Source organism: Balaenoptera ricei, chromosome 1 (genome assembly GCF_028023285.1).
Source record: "Balaenoptera ricei isolate mBalRic1 chromosome 1, mBalRic1.hap2, whole genome shotgun sequence".
Lineage (NCBI taxonomy): Eukaryota > Metazoa > Chordata > Mammalia > Artiodactyla > Balaenopteridae > Balaenoptera > Balaenoptera ricei.
Window position 1 is genome coordinate 133,591,691 of NC_082639.1, and position 25,925 is coordinate 133,617,615.

The 25,925-nt window shown below is 37.1% G+C and overlaps 1 protein-coding gene across 14 annotated transcripts in view; it reads left to right on the plus strand.

Moving 5' to 3' along the window:
* The window catches only part of PRRC2C (proline rich coiled-coil 2C), a 100,042-nt gene that overhangs the window by 18,391 nt on the left and 55,726 nt on the right, over positions 1-25,925 (plus strand). For 9 of the 14 annotated variants that reach the window (XM_059936183.1, XM_059936241.1, XM_059936298.1 and 6 more), the window contains exons 2-10: positions 12,517-12,682; positions 14,203-14,380; positions 15,781-15,890; positions 16,998-17,123; positions 19,078-19,298; positions 23,123-23,205; positions 23,790-23,923; positions 24,004-24,091; positions 25,117-25,261. In XM_059936183.1, coding sequence (XP_059792166.1) covers positions 12,571-12,682; positions 14,203-14,380; positions 15,781-15,890; positions 16,998-17,123; positions 19,078-19,298; positions 23,123-23,205; positions 23,790-23,923; positions 24,004-24,091; positions 25,117-25,261 — 1,197 coding nt within the window. In that variant the 5' untranslated portion in view covers positions 12,517-12,570. Of the gene's footprint in view, positions 1-12,516; positions 12,683-13,739; positions 13,788-14,202; positions 14,381-15,780; positions 15,891-16,997; positions 17,124-19,077; positions 19,299-23,122; positions 23,206-23,789; positions 23,924-24,003; positions 24,092-25,116; positions 25,262-25,925 lie in introns of those variants that run through there. The other 5 variants (XM_059936193.1, XM_059936222.1, XM_059936279.1 and 2 more) reach the window with 3 other exon arrangements.

Here is a 25,925-nt window from a genome sequence, read left to right on the forward strand (position 1 = left end):
GGCCCGAGGTCCTTTGCATTTGGTTTTTCTTCAACCTTGAAGCTGCCTGCTTCCCCTTTAGATCCAAGTCAGAAGCTCTCTCCTCAGAGAGGCCTTTAGTGATCAACTTATCTAAAGTAGTTCCACCCTTTCTAAAGTAGTTTCCACCCTTTCATGTTGTCCTGTTTGGTTTTATTTATGGCATTTGTCACCATCTGAAATGATTTTATTTACCTATTATTTAAATCACCAAACTAGAAAGTAAGACCCGTGAGAGCAGATTCTTATCCCTTCTATCTCCAGTCCACAGAATAGCATACATAGTAGGTGTTCAGTAAATGTTTCAAAATATGGATCACTTAATGACTGACATAGATTATAAATAAATTTTATCACATACCATATTGTAGTGCATATCCTTATGTGTATGTGTATTTTGCACACATTAGTATTTTTTTAGGATAGATTCTTAGACTTTGTTTTAAGCTATGCTGCTGGTTTCTAAACCATTCTTAGCTCTCTACCCAGGCCTTACAAAACAGACCACAGGCTGGATTTGGCCATAGGCCTTAGTTTGCCAAAGCCTGCCTTTAGTTCATTGTAAATAGCATGTGAATTGTCTCTGTTTAATGTCAGAATTCCCTTGTGAAATCACTTGGGCCAGACACTTTGGGGGTGGGCAACTTTTGGACAACTTTTTTTTCCAGCGTTTTTACCTGTTTATTTTGAGCCAAATCTGGTAATTTCTGTTTTCCTAGAAAACCCTTGTTTCAAAGTCTTCTTTTCATGTGTGTATTTTATATCATCTTTCTCATTCTTAGTGTTAACTTAAAATTAGAGTGATTCAGCTAATTTATATATTTTTTTTCCAAAAGAGCCAGCTCTTGAATTGATCAGTAGTTATTATTCTGTTTTTTATTTTAATTTGATTTTTCTTTTCTGCTTTTTTTGGGTAACTTTTAAAACATATTGTTTTGTCTGGTAATGAAAGTCCTTAAGAGCATTCCTTTGAATTATATGATTCTATGTTTTATGGTTTGAAAGAGGTGTGTTTTTCACTTTCAGTTGATTTTCTCCTACATTTCTAGTTTTGTCTATTAACTTTGGAGCCACAGGAATCTTAAACTACTTTCTTATCAATCCCAGGAACAAAAACCGTTTGTTGATTCCTTGTTTATTATGCTATGACATTTTTTTTTTCTGCTCCGGTATGAGCTGTATTATTACATTGTTCTTCATTATTCCTTATCAGAGCTACTGATTTCTCCAATTTCATATCTTTCCAGCCTGTCTCCCTCCCTGCCATCCCTGCCCTCTTCCCTTGTACAAATTAAAAACACTACTGTAGGGACTTCCCTGGTGGGGCAGTGGTTAAGAATCTGCCTGCCATTGCCAGGGACACGGGTTCAATCCCTGGTCCAAGAAGATCCCACATGCCATGGAGCAACTAAGCCCGTGCGCCACAACTGCTGAGCCTGCGAGCCACAACTACTGAGGCTGCATGCCCCAACTACTGAAGCCCGCGCGCCTAGAGCCCACGTTCCGCAGCAAGAGAAGCCACCGGAATGAGAAGCTCACGCACTGCAGCAAAGAGTAGCCCCCACTCGCCGCAACTAGAGAAAGCCCGCACACAGCAACGAAAACCAAATGCAGCCAAAAAACACAAAACAAAACAAAAAAACTACTGTATATCTCCTATATTAATATTCTACTTTACTTCTGACATTTCTGGTCACCACGTGGAGAGCGGGGTTCCCCACACCAAGCAGATAGATCCTCCAGCCACTATCTGGGTGTCCTGAAATTTAACTCAATTCTGATCTAACTACCCAGAGATAGCATCATATCCCAGAGATTAATAAGGGCTCAGTCCCACAAGACTGTCCCCCCGAATACTTCAGATGCCAGGTGAAAGTCCAGATTGTTACGATTGTTAACCGTGCTGCTGGCTAACTGGCTGGCTGCTGTAAATCAGGTTTGATTAATTTGCTAGAGCAGTTCACAGAGCTCAGGAAAACAATTTACTACTAGATTACTACTTTATTACAAAGATATTAAAGTATAGGAGTGAATGAAAAGATATACAGGGCAAGGTCCAGAAGAGTCCCAAGCACATGAGTTTTTGTCCCTGTGTAGTTTAGGGAGCTCCATCCTCCAGGAAGTGCTCCCAACCTTAATGGAAGCATGAATAATTAAATCTTTGGCCAATGATGATTAATTCAACCTCCAGCTCCTCTTCCTTCCCTGGAGGAGAGGAGGATGGTGTTGAAAGTTCCAGCCCTCTAATCACTTAGTTGATTTCCCTGTCGACCAGCCCCCGCCCCTAGAGGCCTTCCTGGAGTCACTACATTAACTTATCCTCAGGTGTGGTTGTAAGGGGCTTGTTACGAATAACAAAAGATACCTTTATCTCCTGTTATTTAGGAAATTCCAAGGGTTTTAGCCCTGTCAGGAGTGGGGATGAAGACCAAGCATAATTTTCTTATAAATCACAATATCATACCTTGCAGTCTGCACTCCACTTACAATAAATTTGTGTAAATATCTGTAATAACTTCATTTCTAATCCCTCTTGTTTGCTTGGAATCTAGGGGTCCTTGATCTTTTTAAAAATATTTTTTATTGACATATAATAAACTGCACATACTTAAAGTATACTATTTGATGCTTTGCATCTACACATCATGAAACTCTTACCACAGTCAAGATAATGAACATATCAACAAAAATTTCCTTCTGTTCCTCCCAGTTCCTATCCATAGGCAATCACTGATCTGCTTCCTGTACCATAGATACATTTGCATTTTGTAGTGTCGACTGAAAAAAAAGCACAACCTAAAAGTTGAGAATTACGTTTTATTTCGCGGACAAAACTGAAGACTTAAGCCTGGAAGTTAGCCTTTCAGATAGCTCTTAGGGACTAGTCCAAAGAGGTAAGGGAGGAGCCAGTATATATAGAAGTTTTGCAACAAAACCCAGGTAGTTGGAACATCAAAAACGGTTACGGTTCATTAAAGAAAACCAGACGTTTCAAGTTAATGAATTTAGCTCTTTCCTAGTATGGGAAGATGCAAGGGTCTGGGCTTATTGAAATCATTCCTTTGATATGCACCTTAACTATCTAGGGCCAGTATCCTCCTTTTCTCCATCCTGGATCCCCTCAGGGTGCACAGTGGCTGCTGTAGTTACTGGCTTGTTGGCCGGTGGCAACATCCTCTGTTTACTGATACGGGAGGCAACATTTTTCATCCGCAGTTGAATTCAGTATATAGTGTATATGTTGGGCATCCAGCTTCTTTCCTTCACCATAATGACTTTGAGATTTATCCATGTTGTTACATTTATCAGTAGTTCATTCTTTTTTATTGCTTGGGTATTCATTCCATTTATGTATATACCACAATATGTTTATCCAGTAACCTGTTCGTGAACAGTTGGATTGTTTCCAGTGCTTGCCTATTAGAAATAAAACTATGAACCAGAGTACGAGTCTGAGTCTTCATATGGACACATGTTTTCATTTTCTTGTATAAACATTGGTAATGGAATTGGGATTGTATGGTTTGGGGATGTTTTTTCCTTTTTAAGAAGCTGCCAAACTCTTTTCCCAAGTGGTTATACCATTTTACATTCCCATGAGCAGGCTATGAGAGTTCCAGTTCTTCCACATCCTTATCGACACTTAGTATAATTATTCTGTAGTTTTAGCCAATACAGTAGAAGTATGGAGGTATCTTACTGTGGTCTAAATTTGCATTTCCCAAATGCTAATGGTGCTGAAATGCTAAATATCTTTACACGTGTTTATTTGCCACTTGTGTATCTCTGGTGAAGTGTCACATCCTGTGCCCTTTAAAAATAATTGGGTCATGTGTTTTATTACTGAGTTCTGAGAGTTTTGTACATATTCTGGATAAAAGTGTTTCGTCAGATATATGATCTGCAGATGTTTTTTCCCAGACAGTAGCTTGTGTTTTCACTCTCAACCATGAGAACTTTCAAAAGGCAAAAGTCTAGTTTAGAAATTTCATCTTTTATGGATTGTGGGCCCCGCCACCCCCCCCCCCCCCCGGCCACCACCACCACCGCATGCGGCTTGCGGGATCTTAGTTCCCCAACCAGGGACTGAACCCACACCTTTGGCAGTGAAAGCTCTGAGTCCTAACCACTGGACTGCCAGGGAATTCCCTATGAATTGTGTTTTTAGTGTACTATCTAAGAAGTCTTTATATATAACCCAGGGTCACAAAGATTTTCTCCTAATTTTTCTCTAGAAGTTTTTATAGTTTCAGGTTTTACCTTTTGTCTGTGGTCCTTTTTTAAAAATTTGAGATATTATTAACATATGATGTCATATAAGTTTAAGGTGTATTTTTGTGCATTTATGTATTGCAGTGTGATTACCACTGTAGCATTAGCTTAAACCTCCACACATCACATGCATAATTATCATTTAAGATCTTAGCTCAAAAAATCTACAAACAATAAATGCTGGAGAGGGTGTGGAGAAAAGGGAACCCTCTTGCACTGTTGGGGGGAATGTAAATTGATACAGCCACTATGCAGAACAGTATGGAGGTTCCTTAAAGAGCTAAAAATAGAACTACCATACGACCCAGCAATCCCACTACTGGGCATATACTCTGTGAAAACCATAATTCAAAAAGAGTCATGTACCACAGTGTTCATTGAAGCTCCATTTACAATAGCCAGGTCATGGAAGCAACCTAAATGTCCATCGACAGATGAATGGATAAAGAATATGTGGCACATATATACAATGGAATATTACTCAGCCATAAAAAGAAACGAAATTGAGTTATTTGTAGTGAGGTGGATGGACCTAGAGACTCATACAGAGTGAAGTAAGTCAGAAAGAGAAAAACAAATACCATATGCTAACATGTATATGGAATCTAAAAAAAAAAAGGTTCTGAAGAACTTAGAGGCAGGATAGGAATAAAGACGCAGACCTAGAGAGTGGACTTGAGGACATGGGAAGGGGGAAAGGGGAAGGGTAAGCTAGGACGAAGTGAGAGAGTGGCGTGGACTTATATATACTACCAAATATAAAATAGATGGCTAGTGGGAAGCAGCCGCATAGCACAGGGAGATCAGCTCGGGGCTTTGTGACCACCTAGAGGGGTGGTATAGGGAGGGTGGGCGGGAGATGCAAGAGGGAGGAGATACGGGGATATATGTATATGTATAGCTGATTCACTTTGTTATACAGCAGAAACTAACACACCATTGTAAAGCAATTATACTCCAATAAAGATGTTTACAAAAAAAAAAAGATCTTAGCAGCCTCAAAATACATATACTGTGTTGTTGACCATAATCATAATACTGTACATTAGCTCTCCAGAACTTAACCCATCTTCTAACTGCAAGTTTGTACCCTTTGCTATGGTCCATTTTGCATTAAGTTTTGTATATTTTTGTATTCATTCATTCATTCAGCTAGCTAGCTGCACTGGGTCTTAGTTGCGGCATGTGGGATCTTCGCTGTGGCATGTGGGATCTAGTTCCCTGAACAGGGATTGAACCCTGGGCCCCCTGCGTTGGGAGTGCAGAATCTCATCCACTGGACCACCAGGGAAGTCCCAAGTTTTGTATATCTTTCTATATTCTGTTCTGTTGATCTGTTTTACACTGTTATTACAGTGTCTTCATTGCTGCTTTGTAAGTCTTGAAATCAGGTGACGTTGGCCCTCCAACATTATTTTTCTTTTTAAAATTCTTTTGCTTATTGTAGAAAAATTCCCTCTGAGGTTTTGTTTGAGATTGCTTTGAATCTGCAGATAAACTTGGCAAGAATTGACATCTTATTATTGGGTCTTTTGACTCACAGACATGGCCTATCTCCATTTATCTAGGTCTTCTTTAATGTTTTGTAGTTTTCAGTATACAAATATTGCACAATTTTTGTCAGATATATCCCTAAGTATTTCCTAGTTTTAATTGCTGTTATAAGTTGTACTTTAATTTCTGATTGTTCGTTGCTACTATACACTGATATAATTGATTTTTGTATATTGATCTTGTATACAACCTTGTTTAACTCTCTTCTTAGTTCCAGTAGCTTTTCTTAGACTTAGTCAGATTTTCTACATATATGATCATGTCAGCAAATAGTTTTATTTCATCCTTCCCCATCTGACTTCCTTTCCCCCCCCCCCCCCTTGTCTTGCTGCACTGGCTTAGAAATTTTAGGACAGTGTTGAACAGAAGTGGTGAGAGTTGATAGCCTTTCTTTGTTCTTTAGAACATGGGTTAACCATTCAGTCTTTTACCATTAAGTATGATGTTGCTATAGGTTTTTGTTTTTTATTAATAGACTTTATTTTTTTTTAAATAGGTTGTAATAGATGCCCTTTATCAGGCTGAGTCTTAGTTTCCTGAGAAGATTTTATCAGGAATGGGTGTTGTGTTTTGTCAGATACTTTTTCTGCATATATTGAGATAATTGTGTGTTTGTTTTAGTTTACTATATGGTGAAATGCCTCTATTGAGTTTTGAAGGTTAAACCACCTCTGCATTCCTGGGATAAAGATATTTAAATAATAAAAAAGTGTTTTTCACACATTTCTTACTTAGTTCCATTTCTGGTGCTGTTCATTCTTTTCTGTAGATCCAGCCTTCTGTCTGGTAACTTTTTTTTTCTTTTTTTTCTCCTGTTTGAAGGACTTAACATTTCTTAGAGTGTAGATCTGCTAATGATGAATTATTTCATCTTTCTTAAGTCTGAGAAACTCTTGTTGGTCATTTTTGAAAGTATTTTTGCTGGATATAGAATTCTAGGTTATCAGTTTTTTCTTTCAATACTTTAAGCATGTGGCTGCAACATTTTCTCACTTGGCATGGTTTCCAACAAGGATTCTGCTCTAATTTTTTTTTTTTTTTTTTTTATAAACCTCTTAGTTCCTCTTAGTTTAAACCAGGGATTGAACCCGCACCCTTGGCAGTGAAAACACAGAGTCCTAACCACTGGCTGCCAGGGAATTCCCTCTGCTCTAACTCTTGTTTGTTTCTCTTATTGCTTTTCAGATTTTCTCTTTATCATTAGTTTTGAACAATTTTATTATGATGTGCTTTGGTATGGTTTAGTTCATATTTCTTATGCTTGGACTTCGTTGAGTCTTTCGCATCTGTATTTATAGTTTTCATCAGATTTTGTAAGATTCTGGCCATTATTTTTCCTTTCACCCCACCTCCTTGGGCGACACCAGTTACACAGATTAGGCTGCCTAACTCTGTCTCAGGCCTTATCTTTCATGTCTCTATATTTAATCTTTTTACTTGTTGAACATATAGAATGCAGTTATATAAAATAATATTTTTATCCACTAATTCTGATACCTGGGTCAGCTAGATTGGTTTCAGTTGATTGATTCTTCTCTTCAGTATGGTTCATATTTTCCTGCTTCTTTGCCTGCGTAGTTTTTAATTGAATTGTTCAATGTGGATTTTGCCTTCTTGGGTGCTGGATATTTTTCCATTTTTTAAAATAAACATTCTTTAGATTTGCTTGGGACTCAGTTACCAGAAACAGTGTGATTTAAAGTCTAGCATGTGAGAATTGGTGCTATTCCCAGTCCCTCCTGAGCAACAGGCACTGTTCCCTCTGATTATTTCAGATGGTTCTTTCCTGGCTTTGGGTGGTTTCCTCACACATGTACATATTGATACTCTGCTGAATACACAAGGGGGAACAGATCCTCTGCAGATCTGTAGCATTTTCTCTTTGTATACCTCTCTTCTTTCCAGTATTATATCCTAGCTACCTTGGTCATCCTGAATGCCCAGCTTCATTTCTTCAACTTAGGGAGTCTCCCAGCCTCCACTTGGACTCTCTTCTGAGTTCCCTTCTCAGTGCTGTGACCTGGGAGCTCTCCAGGCAGTAAGCTCAGGAAGCCATAGGGCTCACTTCATTTCTTTCCTCTCTGTTAGGGATCACATCAATTCAGTATCTTAAGTTCTTGTTTTATTTATATATAAGTAAAATTACACACACCTACCTGCACTGGACAGTATATATAAACACATTACATATGCATGTGTACAGCAAAGTGATTCAGGTTATATATATATATAAATTCTTTTTCCTACTCTTTTCCATTATGGTTTATTAGTTCCCTGTGCTATACAGTAGGACCTTGTTGTTTATCTATTTTATATATAGTAGTTTGTATCTGCTCATCCCAAACTCCTAATTTATCCCTCTCCACCCCTCTTACCCTTTTGGTAAAACCACAAGTTTGTCCTCTGTTTGAGTCTGTTTCTGTTTTGTAAATAAGTTCATTTGTGTCATATTTTAGGTTCTACATATAAGTGATATCATATGGTATATGTCTTTCTCTTTCTGACTTCACTTAGTATGATAATCTCCAGGTCCGTCCATGTAGCTGCAAATGGCATTATTTCATTCTTTTTTATGGCTGAGTAGTATTCCATTGTGATACATGCCACATCTTTATCCATTCATCTGTCGATGGACATTTAAGTTGCTTCCATGTCTTGGCTATTGTAAATAGTGCTGCTATGAACATAGGGGTGGGGTGCATGTATCTTTTCAAATTAGAGATTTCTCTGCATATATACCCAGGGGTGGGATTGCTGAAAGTGCCCACATATAACTGGCAAACCATTAGAGTGCAATTGGCTTTTCTGATTTATCCAGTCTTATTGTTTATGGCTATAAATTCTTTGTCTTTAGAAATGCATAATCTTTTATAGAAATAGGTACATTATGATAGTTTGTTCTTATCTTTGATTGAATTATCTTTTGAATGCATTTGTACTAACTTAAATCATGTGTATTTATGATTTACTTTTGGAGGGGGGTAGTAAGTACTATAAAGCCTTCTTGGGTTTTATACTGGAGAGGCTCATAGGATATGAAAGAATAAATTTATTCTCTATTCTAATGGCCTGAGAAGCTGACTCTCTGGCCATCTTTCTTACCTCAGAATATACCCAGTATGTACTTTGTTTATCTGTTTGGTGAAAGAGCATGTACTGAAGGGCATACCATATAGGCAGTAGTTTGTTAATAGTGGAAGGAGAAACTTTGTACAGAATTTTGAACCTTAAAAAGAACTATTCAAACTTGAATTTTATTATATATTTGCAGGAATTTTCTTATTCTTTTTTTTTTGTATTTGGAAATTCCTTATAATTTAAAGGAAATTTTTTAGTTTATTTAACTCTTAAGTAGGAAAATTAAGGTTCGTTTTGTGATTATTTCCAGGCTCTAATGTTTTGTGGTGGCTGAGTTGAATTAGATATTCTGTCACCCTATGGTTAAATTGTGTTATGTTACTTTGTTTTCCTTATGTAAGCCAATGGACAAGGTGAACTGCCCTATCTTGTTCATTTTGTTTACTTATAAAATTGAACATTTTAATACATTTGCTTAGTGATATTTCTCTATAGTGAATTGTTTGTTCATATAGCATTAATGTTTGGGTTTCTGCAAGTTTTTTTCTTCAATTTGTTAATTTCTTACATAACATTTGCATTTTGTCAAATGTTGAGATATTTTCACTGTTGACTCTCAACTTAATATTTTTAACTACAGTATTCCTCTCATGCTTTGTGAATGTTTGGTAGGTTTGCTTCTGAAATGCTTAATGTGAAGTACATGCCTGTGTTCTAGGTAAAGTTGAAACTTTATTCCAAACAAAGGAGAAATGTAAACAGGCAGTAGAATTCTGTAAGAACACCGAGTTCTGGGCTGGAGATATAAATTTGGCATGATCGGTTGGTAGTTGAAGCCTTAGAATTGGATGAGATTTCCTACAGAGATGAATTTAGAAGGAGAAAGAAGTTGAGGATAGGATGGGTAGCACAGAAGGAAGGATTGGCCTTAAATGGAATGGGAGGAAAGATACACTTCCTTTATTGCAGTGGTTCTGAAGACTGCTTACATATTAGAATTGACTGAGGAGCATTTTCAAAGTAAGGATTGATGATCAGATCCCACCTCACATCCCTAGAAACTTTTTTTTTTTAGTAAATTTATTTATTTTTGGCTGCATTGGGTCTTCCTTGCTGTGCACAGGCTTTCTCTAGTTGCAGTGAGCAGGGGCTACTCTTCGATGTGGTGTGCGGGCTTCTCATTGCAGTGGCTTATCTTTGTTGCAGAGTATGGGCTCTAGGCGCACAGGCTTCAGTAGCTGTGGCATGCGGGCTCAGTAGTTGTGGCTCACAGGCTCTAGAGCACAGGTTCAGTAGTTGTGGCGCACGGGCTTAGTTGCTCCACGGCATGTGGGATCTTCCCAGACTAGGGCTCAAACCTTTGTCGCCAGCATTGGCAGGCAGATTCTTAACCACCAGGGAAGTCGGAAACTGGTATGTTTTAAATCCCCAGGTGATTTTAATGTGTGACAAGAATTAAGGACCGACCACTGCTTAGCATATATCTGTTTGTAGTAAGTCAGTGAGTCTTGAACTTTTGTATTTTTCAGAATCACTGGGAGGGCTTTCTAAGGCACAGTGGTGGGCCCCATCCTCAGTTTGATTCAGTAGGTATGGGTTGGAGCCTGAGAATTTGCATTTCTAACAAGTTTCTAGATGATGCTGAGAACCACTGTAACAGTAGGTGAAGGAAAGGAAACCCTTAGGAAAGATGGATGTAGATGCCGGTGGCCTTGTAGGTTTCCCCCTAGGAAGTTTAAGGAGTTTCTTTCTTAATGTTGTTGCTTTGTTTGTGATGTAGGCACGTGAGGGTCTCCACTAAGAGTGCTGCGTGAGTAGTTGTAGGGTTAGGAGGGGTTTGAGGATTCTTAGGTGTTAAAATTGCCATCAAATGAGGGTGAAAGAACAAGTTGACTTTTTATTATATGTCAGTTACTTTTTTTTCACCTGAAGGAAGATCTCCTTGAGTTCTAATTTTGTCATCTAATGAATATGCACTGTCCTCTTTTGTCACTGGAGGTGAATATTCTTCCTGTATATCTTTGTCCATGTTACTGGTGAAAATATGTCAACAGGATAGATTCTTGGAGTATATAGATAGCTCTCTTCACACTGTCATCGTTAGCACCCTTGGGATAAAATTAATTATATACATTCTGCCACATATGATTGTAAGCCATCTTATATTCATTAATGTAGTTCTTTTGGTTGCAGGTGAGTCGTTTTCACAATTTATTTCAAGGAAAGATGGTCTATCGTAAATGTATACTTGGAGAAGCTAAGTGATTACAGTTACATGAGGAGGCGGCGGCATGGTGTAAATGGACTGACCCAGAAGTCCTGATTTCAAATCCAATCTTGTTTACCCATGAACATCAGTTTCCTTATCTGTAAAATCAGAATACTAACTGTATTATAAAGTTACTAGACTGAAATGAGATAACAGATGTGAAAATTGTTGATAAATTTTATGGAACGCCATAAATATTGTGGCAGGTGATATGAATATAAAATCACGTCTCTGCATGTGATGCTTATTCTGCAATTGACAAATGTAAAACTAGTACATAAAATGATTTTTATGATGGTAGGGTCTACACAGGCATTCCTTAACTTTGAATGCTTTTTGCATTATATACTATTCTGTGTTATCTTTAGCTCCCATGCTTTTAGTTGTTGATGGTTTATTGGTAGAATTCACCGCCTCCTGTCCTACTTCCACCCTGAAGACAAAATAAACAAAACAAACAAAAAATCCAACTCCTAAGGTTGATAATGTACACCTCATTAAATTGAAGGGAAATAGTATGAGACCTAATTTGTGTCTTTTGCCCTGTTTATTAATAAACTAGTTGTTAATTGGGATACATTAGTTCCAAAGATGAACATTCTCTTCGTATATGAATGTCCATTAAAATACTGTGTACTTCTAATAACTTCTCATATACACAGAGACTTGTTTTGACAAGTGTACACCATTTCTTGAACACTTACTCCATAGCCATGAAATAGAATATTGTTTTTATGTACCTTGGGTTTATAAAGAAGTATTCTACTCTTTGCAGAATGCAGAGAAAATAGAATGTTCTTTCTATTCTAAACTGTTAAACTAATAGATCTTTGTTAGACACATACTGCCTGAAAACACAGGCATGCAGTTTATAGGGAAACTATGTTATTCTTCTGTCACGTTTGGATTCCATATGTGTAAGCTGATCATGCCAGTCATCTCAGTCCTATGAAGTTGAATGATATTTGTTTATTAAATAGAAAGACATTATCCATAGATTCACTGTATTTGAACTGTTCATCTCAGTATGGATTAAAACCCTTATTCTCTATAGTGTAGTTAAATGGTTACAAATCATAAAAAATATACTCGCCAAGCACATGGAAGCTTATTTTGATTAATTTTGTCACATTTTGGTTGTTGGAATTTTACAGTATTAAACAGGCTCTTGAAATTATTGTTGATGTGAGTTATTGAAGATTGATTTAATTTCTCATGTTTTTATTTTTCAGAATTTCTGTGAACATTTGAATTTACTAACAGCTTTTAGTAAACTAATTCTAAAGTTTTCCTCCTTGTTTTTCTTTCTTATGTGCATCTTAAAGACTGGTTTTAAGGGGTGTGGCAGGACGTTCTGGACTCGATGAGTTTCCACTGAAATGTCGGAGAAGTCAGGCCAGAACACAAAAGCAAAGGATGGGAAAAAGTATGCGACACTCAGTTTATTTAATACTTACAAGGGTAAATCATTAGAAACTCAGAAAACCACAGGTGAGTAAAATCAAATGGCATTTCTATTTTTTATAGTTTTCATGGTTTTGTTTTATTACTATAAATGACACACTAGAGCTATTGCTATTAGGATCTAGGGCAAACATATGTTAATGCAGGCCTGTTTACATTGGGCTTTTTATATACGTACACATCTTTGAAGGGATATGAATTTTTTAAAGTTGAAAATTTATAAATGTTTTAAAATATGTTTTTTTTTCCTGTTTGTTATCAGAAAATAAATAAAACTATGTGGTTCCAAAAGGGAGACTTGGTCAATGAGATTAATAGGCATAAAGCTATGTATTAGTGGATTTATTCTACCACTTTTAGTTATGGACTAGAGAGAGTCCTGTGGTTCTTAGTTTTGTTTTTTAATACCTTGAACCCAGTGTTTACAGTGAAGAGTGAAAACTGGACCATGTACACATGATACTGTATGGTGCATTAACAGTGTTCATTATGTACATAAAGGTAGCATATTTCTTCTTTTCTAAAATTTATTTTCAAGTATAGTTGATTTACAGTGTTGTGTTAATTTCTGCTGTAGAGCAAAGTGATTCAGTTATACATATACATACAATCTTTTTTCATATTATTTTCCATTATGGTTTATCACAGGATATTGAATACAGTAGGTAGGACCTTGTTGTTTATCCATTATGTATTTAATAGTTTGCATCTGCTAACCCCAAACTCCCAGTTCACCCTCCCTCAGTCCACCCCCCACTCCCCTCCCCCTTGGCAACCACAAGTCTGTCCTCTGTGTCTGTGAGTCTGTTTCATATCATGTTTATTCTTTAACATACGAAGTTTCGAGTTTAAAATCGATTCCCTGGAAAAATTAGAAGACAGCATTGTCAGTGTTTTCTTTTTTGTAGTTTATAGGGTTGGTTCAGTTGTTAGAATTTTTTTTTTTAATGTATGTTCTAATTTATTTTCTGTATACTCTATTTATTTATTTATTTATTTATTTTTGGCTGCCTTGGGTCTTTGTTGCTGCACGCAGGCTTTCTCTAGTTGTGGCGAGCAGGGGCTACTCTTCATTGCGGTGCCCAGGCTTCTCATTGCGGTGGCTTCTCTTGTTGCAGAGAATGGGCTCTAGGTGCGCAGGCTTCAGTAGTTGTGGTGCGCGGGCTCAGTAGTTGTGGCTCACGGGCTTAGTTGCTCCGCGGCATGTGGCATCTTCCTGGACCAGGGCTTGATCCCGTGTCCCGTGCATCAGCAGGCGGATTCTTAACCACTACGCAACCAGGGAAGCCCGGAAACGTGGAGTCTTAACCACTGGACTGCCAGGGAAGTCCCAGTTGTTAGAATTTTTAAAGCATCTGTTCAGTGGCTTGATAGTTAATTTTAGTATAATTTCTACATTGGGTATGTTGCAGGTGTGTGGCTTAGTTTTAATTTTTTCATTTTAAAATAGAAAATAATAATTCAAGATCCCATTAATTCCTGTTGTCTTTTTATTTTGTTTTAAGAATAAAATAGTTACTAAGAAAGTTGATGTTATTGATCTTTAGTTGCAGCTCGACATGGATTACAGAGTCTTGGAAAAGTTGGTATTTCACGGCGTATGCCTCCACCTGCTAACCTCCCAAGTCTCAAAGCGGAAAACAAAGGCAACGATCCTAATGTGAACATCGTACCTAAAGATGGCACAGGATGGGCATCAAAACAAGAGCAACACGAAGAAGAAAAGTGAGTCAAAGTCTATTAAAGAATGAAATCATTCCCCTTTCTTTGTGGGAACTTATGTTTGAGTTCCTTACGTTCTAGGTGTTGTGCTATGCCCTTTAAAGTGTTTTATATAGTCAACTTTTGTGTAATTTTTCCTATGTGTGGGTTTAGTGGCAGTATTTTTATGTGTCAGGGTAGAACAGTTGACAGAATTGCTAATCACAGTTTTCCTTGTATCATACACTGTCGGGCTCCCTCCTATCCCATCCTCACCACATCAGGCATTCTCTTTCTAAAATGATTTAAGAGTTGATTCTGTTAACTACTTTTCATGAAGCTAAGAGTTTCTGTCTGCCTGATTCATTGAAACTATACCTGATGCACATCATAGGTGCTCAAGTAATATTATTTGAATAAATAAAGAATTCACAAGAAAGCTGGCGTGGAATTAGTAATATCCTGCTTAATCATCATTCATTCAATAAATATTTAGCATTCTGTGTCACGGATTATTCAGGGCTCTTGGTTTATTAAATGACTAAGCTAAGTAGTGGTAGTTTTTAAAAATAAGACAAGAACGTAAGTACTTAGTGCTTTTTGCCTATATCTGTTACTAAATTTCTTTATTCTGGTTTGGGGAGCTTTATACAATAAATACAACTGCTTGGGTGAAGTTTACTAAAGACTTATTGTTCTCTACTTCTTAGTTGTTATAGAATATTTTATAGTAGCAAGTCAGTTTTAGGTCTAAGTATACCAGAAATATATTGCATTTCTTAAGCCTGTTAACTACCTTTTTCATTTTTAAGCCTTAACTCATTACAAGAATTGAATAAAACTGTAGACCCTTTTAAAACACCTTTTACTCATGGGGATGCATCAGGCAAGTTGCTGTTACCTCTTTTGATTAACAGTAATATGTACAGTGGTGAAACTGTTGACTGCCAAATGGAGAGCTTGCTTAGCCTTAGCCCCTGGTTAATCCCACCAATCCAGGCTGTATGTATGACTATAATGTTATTTCTAATTATAAATGTTCACTTCTTCAAAACAAATTTTTGGTAGCTATGTTCAATAATGAGTGCTTCTTTTTTTTCTTTCTTTCTTTCTCTTCTTTCCTTCCTTCCTTCCTTCCTCCCCTCCTCCCTCCCTCCCTCCCTCCCTTCCTCCCTTCCTCCCCTCTTTTCTTTCCAAAATTAAAAACAAAGCTGTCATCTCCTTGGGTTATTCATGGGTAGAAATGAAAGGGGACAAAAATAGCTGTACTTCATTTAAAGGAATGTTGGAGAGGGAAAACATGGTGGGGTGCATCTGAGTAAATGTGTAGCCAAAATAATTTGTATACAAATTCAGCGTAAATGCAATATTTATTTTATTTAAACATATAATATCTGAAATAATGGATTCATATTTTTTTTAAGAGCACCAGAAGTTCCACCAGCACAACCAAAACCTGGGGTTGCAGCTCCCCCAGAAGTAGCCCCTGCTCCCAAATCATGGGCCAGTAACAAGCAAGGTGGGCAAGGAGATGGTAAGTGGACATTAGCTGGGGAAACTGGTTAGGCTTGATAGTTACTGAACAGCCATGCAGGAGGTAAGGGGTGAATTGTGGTGTTTTGGCAGGGGTAGAGAACACTGTCAAAAGATATTATCAGGCCCTGAAAAAAAGGGTCTTGTAAAAATTCTCTTGGGCTAGTTAAGTTTCAGTGTTAAGAGCCATGTATGAGCCAATAATAGGGATTAAAGAAGGAATCTTTAAGGTACCTTGTGCCCCACATTACTCTGTCTTTACCCTACATGACCAGACAAAATCTTATGCCTTCAGCTCTGAGACATAAAAGTATCCAGACGTTATGTTGATTGCTAGAAACCATATTATTTTCCATCTGTGCCCCTAAACCTCTTCTGTTTCAAACATGCTGTTCACGATTTCCATGGTAGAGAAGACCTAGAGAGTAGCCATAAAGCACAGTAGCTGTAATACTTCCCTCCCTGCTAGGAATGATTGGAATCCCCAACAAAACTTAATTTTCCCACTTGCAAAACATGTCTATAAAACATTGTATGGAAAAACCCATCTGGGCCCTCAAGCTAATAAAATCAGCTCTTTTAAATTTATGGAAGTATAAAAATAAATAGGCGGGCAGGTAGGTAGATAGGTGAATGAGTGAATAGTGAGGTGCAATCAGTATCTCCGCAATAAATTAAAATGAAGCATTTTAGTCTCACCGTGATACTTGTAGTGTTGATTCATAAATCCTATTTTAGCAATATTATTTGAACTGATTCTTAGAGCTATTTATTAGTAAAGGAATTTTACTTATATTGAAAATGAAAGGAGTCGTAATAAAAGAGAAACAGAAGTGAAATTCTCCTTACTTGCCTCATTATCTTTAATGAGTCACTGGAACAATGTCTGGCGATTCCTTTCTTAGATTTTTATTTCCTCATGGCTGTTCATTAACTTTCCAAGGGATTCTAATTCTAGATAAATTTAAAAGTTTTATGGATACGAACAGTCACCACTGAAATGCGGAATAAATTATCAAAAAAAGACAGAGAGCTCTATCCTGGGAGGGTTTTTGAATTATCTTCAGTATAAAAGTTACATGTAATTTTTTAAAAAAAAAATCCATAGGAATCCAGGTGAATAGTCATTTTCAGCAAGAATTTCCCAGCCTGCAGGCAGCTGGGGATCAAGAAAAAAAAGAAAAAGAATCAACTGATGACAGCTATGGACCTGGACCCAGTTTACGCCCACCAAGTAAGAATACTTTCTATTTAATAAAAATACAGAATGAGATTATATTTGTGTTTTATCTTGTGATATAACCTCCTGTCTGCTATTGCTGTATGTATGATGACTCACCTAGTTTGAAAAGGCAGATAGTAACTGTAGTTGCTTGTCACTCAAGTATGGTTTTTACATGAACAGCATCAGTTTAACTTGAGAACTTGTTGGAAGTATATGTCTTGGGCCTCACACCCAACTTACTAAATCAAAAGTCAGCATTTTAACAAGATGCCTAGGTGACTTGTTTGCACATCAATATTTGGTCATTTTTACAATAGTAAAATTTTTTAGCACACCTCCCCAATATGCAAATATTTGTTTATAATTTATATCCATTCATTTGCTTTCTATTAATATTCTGAACTCAAACCTAGGAACCAATCAATTTGGATAGTAAGAGATACTTGTATTATGTACATTATAAAGCAGAAACTAAAAATAGAAATATAAAATCTTTGAGAGATTTTAAAACATCTTATTAATTATATTGGATTCAGTGTTGTTACCAAATATCTCAAAGAAACCTGTACCATGTACAGGGTAGTTCCTATTTACAGTAATGGTTACAAATTCATGTTTTTGATAACCTAATACATTTTCTATCTCTTTGGCTCATTTCTTGCCAGGTCTGGGTAAATCACCTTTTTTAATTTTTATTTTTAATTACTGTAATGCGGTTGATGAGTTTGTATTAGGAATAGATGTGTCAGCTCCACTGTTCTCTTGTTTAGTTTCTTTTCACCAGTTACCTGTTGCTGTGTAACAAATTTGGCAACTTAAAAAGACAAACTGAACTGGGCTTACCATTTCACACAGTATCTGAGGGTCAGGAATCTGGGAGCCACTTAGCTGGGGGTTCTAGCTCAGGTTTTGTTGGTTCTCTGTCAACAGAATTGCAGTGAAACTGTCATCTGATGCTGACTTGACTAGGGCTGCTGTTTTAAGCTCTCTTACGGTGGCTCATTTGTATGTGGGCGGCTCACAACAGATTTCCTCAGAAAAAATAAGGAGGGACAGACAGACATCTCTCACCCAAGATGGAACCCCTAGGCTTTCATAGCCTGTTCTCAGAGAAGACAGCCAACACTTCTGCCTTATTCTACAAGTTACACAGACCAGTCCTGGTACACTGCTGAGAGGGGACTACACAGGGTGTGAATAGCAGGAGGTAGAGACCATTCGAACCAAACAGGGTTTCCTTGTAACACCATTTATCTCTTTTATTTGGTTAAGTGTAGTTGAGTCAGGTAATGCAGTCACTGAATCTGCTCACTTGGGCACATGTAACTAGCAATAGTAGACTGAAAACAAATGAGAGCGTGCATCACTGTCAATCCTTCTGGGTTATGGAACTCTCTCCCCCCTTCTTCAGGACACCTCAGGTATAACAGTGATTTTAATCTCTGTATCAAAAATTGGTGAAGCTTAATAGGGAAGTTCTAATATTTTCTTCCCTGACCCCAGTATTTGCTTTTGGTGGTACCCTCTGAGGCAGGGGTCCCCAACCCTTGGGCCGCAGATCGGTACCAGTCCACAGCGTGTTAGGAACCAGGCCGCACAGCAGGAGGTAAGTGGCCGGTGAGCGAGGAAGCTTCATCTGCCGCTCCCCATCACTCGCATTACCACCCAAACCATTACCCCCCCTCCCCCCGTTCGTGGAAAAATTGTCTTCCATGAAACCGGTCCCTGGTGGCAAAAAGGTTGGGGACCGCTGCTCTGAGGTACATCGTCTCTGCTTTGGAAGCCACTGCTCTTGACTACCTAAACACCTTCAAAGTCTAAATTTCTAGTACAGCCTAGGTTAGACTTTCACTATTCCTTCACTATGCTTACTTGCTTAACTTCTCTTGAAATGTGCCTAGTTTGGTTTCACTCTGTTCCATTTTCAGATTTTTTTCTTATTTTCTCTCTCTCTTCATACCAGATGTTGCTTGTTGGAGAGATGGTGGTAAATCTGCTAGTTCACCTTTAACATCTGACCAAGATGAAAAGTCTGGCCAGGATGAAAGCACAGCTGGAACATCAGAACAAGATGATATCCTCAAAGTGGTGGAAAAGAGGATAGCTTGTGGTCCTCCACAGGCTAAACTGAATGGACAACAGCCTGCCCTTGCTTCCCAATACAGAGCTATGATGCCTTCTTACGTGAGTATTGTTGAGTCAGCAAGTGGTTAAATAAGAGGTTTTTGATCTGGATTCCAAGGAAAGAATTGGAATAGGAAAAAGTTGAGGTCTTTATTTTCATTAACGTCTAACTAAAAATTAAAATTTTCTTTGATTATGAATTTAGGAATCAAATCGCAGAAAGTATCAGCAGTACCCATGTTTTATCCTTAGGGATCATAGGTATTTTCATATCACATTACATTGTTTTTAGGTATTGCAAATATTGTTTATACTCAGCATTACTTCAAAATAGTTATTAGTGTTATTTAATGAAGCACATACATTACTGTATCACAAATTTGTTTTTTAAATATTGTGGTAACAGAATTTTAGTATAATTGTTTCCTTAGTAATACTGTGTTTTTAATTATGCATTTAAAAACATTTCTGTGAGAAGAGGTCCATAAGATTTATCAGACTGCCAGAGGGGTTGTTCATGGCACAAGAAAAGGTTAATACCTGCTTCAGTTATAAAGTTTTTATTAGTATACCTTGAATTTTTTTTAAAAACTTTTTATAATGGAATATTTTTAACATTCAAAAAAGAAATGATAAAAGAAAGCGTGAACTTTCTTCCTCCGATAACTACCATACATCTTCAACGGTTATCGATTTGTGGTCCATCTTTTTCACCTATTTCTCACCACCTGGCGTTACTAATATCCTAGATACATCATCTCATCCATATATATTTTAGGTTATATTTTAAAAGATAAAGACTAGGGGAAAATCCACAGTGCCATTACCACACCTAAAAAGAAATTCTTTTTTATTTATTTTATTTTATTTTTTTTGGCTGCATGGGGTCTTTGTTGCTGCATGCGGGCTTTCTCTAGTTGTGGTGAGCGGGAGCTACTCTTTGTTGAGGTGCATGGGCTTCTCATTGCAGTGGCTTCTCTTATTGCGGAGCACGAGCTCTAGGTGTGCGGACTTCAGTAGCTGCGGCATGTGAACTCAGTAGTTGTGGCTTGCAGGCTCTAGAGCGCAGGCTCAGTAATTGTGGCACACAGGCTTAATTGCTCCACGGCATGTGGGATCTTCTTGGACCAGGGATCAAACCTGTGTCCCCTGCATTGGCAGGTGGATTCTTAACCACTGCACCACCAGGGAAGTCCCTGAAAATACTTTTTAAAATACCAAGTCAATATTCTAGTTTCCCTGATTATCTCATAATTAGGATCCAGATAACATCTATTCTTGAGATGGTTTATATTTTTCTTAGTAATCTTGTTATCTGTGGGTACCTCTTTTCCTTTATCTCTTGTTTTCTTTGGAGCATATCTATTACAATTTATTTGTTTTCCTGTAGAGTTTCTCATAGTCTGTATTTTGCAGATTCCATCTTTGTAGTTTCATTTAATATATACTTCTGAGGGGACTTCCCTGGCGGTCCAGTGGTTAAGACTCCACACTCGCAATACAGGCACGGGTTCGATCCCTGGTCAGGGAACTAAGATCCTGCATGCCACACGATGCGGGCAAAAAAAAAAAGAAAGAAAAAAGAAAAGAAACGAAACTTAATAGTGGTTGCTTCTTGGGCAGGGGAAATTTAAAAAATAAACAAATATATATATATACACGCACACACATATATATACTTTTGACCCCCATATTTTCTATAAATTAGTAGTTAGATTTGGTGCCCTCATTCATTCATTTGCTCTCAGTCTACTGTGAAATTATGTGGCAAGTTACATGTGCTCAAGTAAATAAATTTACATTTTTTGAGAAAACCGTTAATCTCAAAGGAAAGAACAATCTAGTTCATACATTTATTTTTCTTATGACTTAACTCCTAAGTAGTCAAGGTCCAACCATATTTTCTATTTTTTCTTTGTATCATTATTACTTAACCATTCTAAGGTAGAGGGAAATAAATTATTAAATACAATTACTTGTTAAATATTTTCTTTAAAAGTTGGGGTGTATGATAAAACAGTCTTATATGCTAACCTGACCTTGAATAATGATTTGCATCCAAATACTTGTCTCCTAAGATTTTTCAAATTGTGCTTTCAAGGACCCCTGCCTGAATTTCCGGGCGTAGGGGTGGAATGGGATAAGGGGGAAGGTAAGAGGGGAGACCAAGTGAGCTTTGTTCCCAATTTCATCAATGAATTTATTCAAATAAAATGTTTCACTAAACAAAAACATTTAAAACACCATTACTATGTGTTGAGAACTTATAGTTGTTTCTGCAATTTTTTTTTTTTTTTTACTTTATTTTTCTGGCTGTGTTGGGTCTTCATTGCTGCACGCGGGCTTTCTCTAGTTGCACGAGCAGGGACTACTCTTCGTTGCAGTGCGCAGGCTTCTCATTGCGGTGGCTTCTCGTTGCGGAGCACAGGCTCTAGGCACGCGGGCTTCAGTAGTTATGGCACGTGGGCCCTAGAGCGCATGGGCTTCAGTAGTTGCGGTGTGCAGGCTCAGTAGTTGCGGTGTATGGGCTCTAGGAGACGCAGGCTTCAGTAGTTGTGGCTCGCAGGCTCTAGAGTGCAGGCTCAGTAGTTGTGGTGCATGGGCTTAGTTGCTCTGTGGCATGTGGGATCTTCCAGGACTAGGAATCAAACCCGTGTCCCCTGCTTGGCAGGCGGATTCTTAACCACTGCACCACCAGGGAAGTCCCTTGTTTCTGCAGTTTTTGTGGCAAATTCCTAAATTTCAAACATTTATTAATACCGCACGAAATTAATATCTATGCCTAAATAATCAGCAGAAAGATCTAATGCAACTTAACCGATGAACATTTGCCTCCAATAGTGTATTTGCTAATTTCAGTGTAAAGTGTGATCCAACCGAGAATTCTCGAGTATTCCCCAAACAAAAAGCTTCTCCTGTTGAGTTTCAGCTGTTGCTTATCTTAATTAACTTTTGCTTCAACCCTACTTAGAAATTTCTTCTTTACACAGCACAATCATATAAACATAGCCTTTCTTCTAGTATAAAGCAATTCCCTCATCAGTTTTTTTTAAAGAAAAGCTAAACTATTTCAGGATATAAATTATGTATTTAAGATAATACAATTTCATTTTTTTTTAAACATAATTTAACCTGGATTTAAGCAAATAGTAAATAATCAAGCACTCCTTGACATTTCTTTCCTTCCAAATCATAGGATGAATCCCTTGGTGTTATTATTTGTCTTCATAATCTATCTTAGAATTCTCCTAAAGTCAGATTCTCAAAGCCAAGTTCCCGTGGAGAGCATCATCTTTGGGCCTCTGTATATAATTACTATCTGTGTGATGACTCAGAATCCACCTATGCCCTACCCATAGAAAATCTCTCAGTTAGCTCCCTACCCACTTCCTCCTTCAGCTCTGTTGGGTTATGGACTATCCTTTTATCTGAACTGAGTTCCTCTTTATCAGCAAATCTGCTTTCAGTTAATCTACTCTTGTATTAGGATGAGGTCTCACATTATATCATTTCTAGTATTGATATTTGAACTTGGTTAAGAAACAGAAGTTTTCTGGGGTGCATGCATGTTGTCGTTTTTACTTTTTCATTTCAGTACACAGTCATTTTTATGTAACTTTGTTAATGGGATAACAGAAGTTCTTAATAAGATGTGTCCTAGTTATTACCTCTATTTGTAATGACTTGGTGGAGGCAGTAGATTTATAAATGGCTTGTTATTGAGGGTGAATGATCATCTATACCAGTAGACAAAATTAGTTATTGACAGTACTGTTTATTTTAATCATTTCTATAAATTATAATTTCAGGCTTAGTCAGGGTGATCTTTTTTTTTTAAATAACTGAGTAGCTAGATTTTATCAATTTTTGTTTCTTTTATACAGATGTTTCAGCAGTATCCAAGGATGGCCTATCCTCCTCTACATGGTCCCATGAGGTTTCCACCTTCTTTAACTGAAACAAACAAGTAAGACTATTAAATGATTAAAGTTTGCAGGGTATATGTATACTTGTTAAGATTTTCTGGAGGTTGAGTGGATTATGGGGATTTATTATTCTGTCCTCAAGGTACATTTGCCATTAACAAGTAATTGGCTAACTTTTGTAAGACAGAACAAAAATACTTTATTCTTCTAAAACTTTAAATCAGTTGACATAAAATTCTGAAAACTGAAAATTGTGGCCCCCAAAATGGATGGCACTTGTTTACTCCTTCTTCCTTCCATGATGTTGATAACCCCCATTCTCTTTTTTTTTTGCTTAGTGTATTTTGAGATTAGTATTAGTCTTAGCCATATCATCTTTTAACATATATTTGTTTTATTTTAAATGTTTGAAAACTTTGCTATTAAATATCTGCATAAGAAATATAATTATGTATTGTCTTAAATTTCTATGTTAATTTTATAATCTCTTCATACACGTCAGGTGCAAAATATTTTGTATATCACGGTATAGAAAACTAATGTTGAATTGAAATGAACTAAATTCCAATCTTCTAATATTTTCCTAATTTAGTATCCTTTTCTTTCATAACCTGTCACTGGTTAGAGGCCTTCGAGGAAGAGGCCCACCTCCTTCATGGGCCTCTGAGCCTGAACGCCCCTCCATCCTTAGTGCGTCAGAACTGAAGGAGCTTGATAAATTTGATAACCTAGATGCTGAAGCTGATGAAGGTTGGGCAGGTAAGAGGCAAGATTAATTAAGCACTTTTAGTTTTTAGATGCTTTGAAACAGTCAATCTGAGTTCTCCTTAATTTAATAGGTGCTCAGATGGAAGTAGATTATACAGAACAGCTGAATTTCAGTGATGATGATGAGCAGGGAAGTAGTAGTCCTAAAGAAAACAGCAGGTAAGTTGTGATATCTCTTACTAATAATAGTATGAATTTGTTGATGTAACATGAGCCATTTATGCAGAGAGGTTTCATTAATAGGTATTTGTTCCCCACTTATAGAATTTCTACATTCTACTCCAAGGATTTTTACTGAGTGGGAAGGCGATTAATGAGCCAAATTTTAAAAGTACAGATAATCAAGGAATTAAGAGTTTGATGTTTCTAAAGAAAATACCTATTTTTAAAAAGAAGCTATTTAGATGCTTGTCATCTAATTGGAGATATTTTGAGAAACAGTATTCGGGACCATTTAAAACTTGTTACTTACTTGACCTGATCCACATTTATAAAATCGGAGAAAAATTACTTGGGTTACAACAGCTGCTTCAAGTCTTTGATTTTTTAAACTTAGCAAGGAGCAATAAGGTCTTGGAAAATAGGAGCTTTTTCTCTTTTTTTCTGGAATATAGGGGCATCAGAGTCAGGAATATATGGGTTATGTGACATAAAAATTGGGCTCTTAAGATAAACAGGAGTTTGCACGCACATATTGGTATAATTTTTCAGCCATAGTGTTGTAATACACTGCTGTTTCATGATCAGTTGTGAGATTCCTACTAAAATACTGTAGTTTGATTTCTCTTTTTCATTAAATCAGAACAAATTAGAATACATTAATTAATTATCTGGAATATTACTCAGTTGTGTTCAGATGAGAGTTTTGGTTGGGGGTAATAGAAAATGATGGAATCATATTGTGTGTCAAGTGTGAGTGTCCGTATTTGATAAGTACTATATCGTATCTTGTATCTTGTGATAATCTGGCCAAGCCCAGGCCCCATCACATTATAGATATATAGCATATATTTCTTGAATGAATAAATTAGCACTGCTAGGTTACAACACCATCTCATTCCTTGATACATTTTCCCCCTGAAATTGTATGGAAATAATGTCTTTTTTACGTTGAGAAAATGCATTTACTTATGGTACATTCTGTCCACTCTATTTTTTATTTCACCTGGATTTTGATTCTTCAGTGAGGATCAAGGTTCAAAAGCCTCTGAAAACACTGAAAACCGAAAAGAAGCAGATGAAGTTTTCAACACTAAGTCATCTTCTCAGATACCTGCCCATCCATCAGTAGCAAAAGGTCCCTATGGGAAAGGACCTCCACTTAATCAGGTTTGTTGGACTCATGGAGATTCTTGTCACTGCAGACAAGTGACAAGGATGAATTAATCTCATAATCATAGTTAGTTGGAAAAAGACTTAGGAAATGGGAACTACCTATTTTTTCTTAAATAGCTCTAGACCTAAACCATAATTTTATTGCATACTAACAGGAATTATCAATACAGTAGCTAAAATTATCAAGTAGAAACTAAAGTTTCACTCTTCCTTCTTATAGCAGCTTGGGCATGTCAGAGTGGAGGGATAAATTGTTTTTCCAAACTAACATAACTGAAGTGCTTTATAGTTTACTGAATGCTTCGTAAATCCTAGTTAGTATTCATGTGTGAAATTGTATGTTGTCTGAGTAGGGAAATCACACTAGGGAGTAGAGAAATCTATGTAGTCTGAGCCATTTTGAAGAATGTTGTTAAAAAGGGGGAAGTATGTGGGCAACAGATACACTTGATCCTACCTCTAAGATGTAGCAAGAACTGTACTGCAAAGTGAGAATTTAACAGGGCTATCTTCCAGAGAGCCTACTTAAGTAATTCATAGTATACTCAGCATGTATTTGTTGAATTCATACAAAACAGATGGAGGAATCGGTGCCTTCAGGGAGGTAAAAGTAAGTAGCTAACAGTGCCGTGATAGGGTGCACATAGTTCTTAGAAAA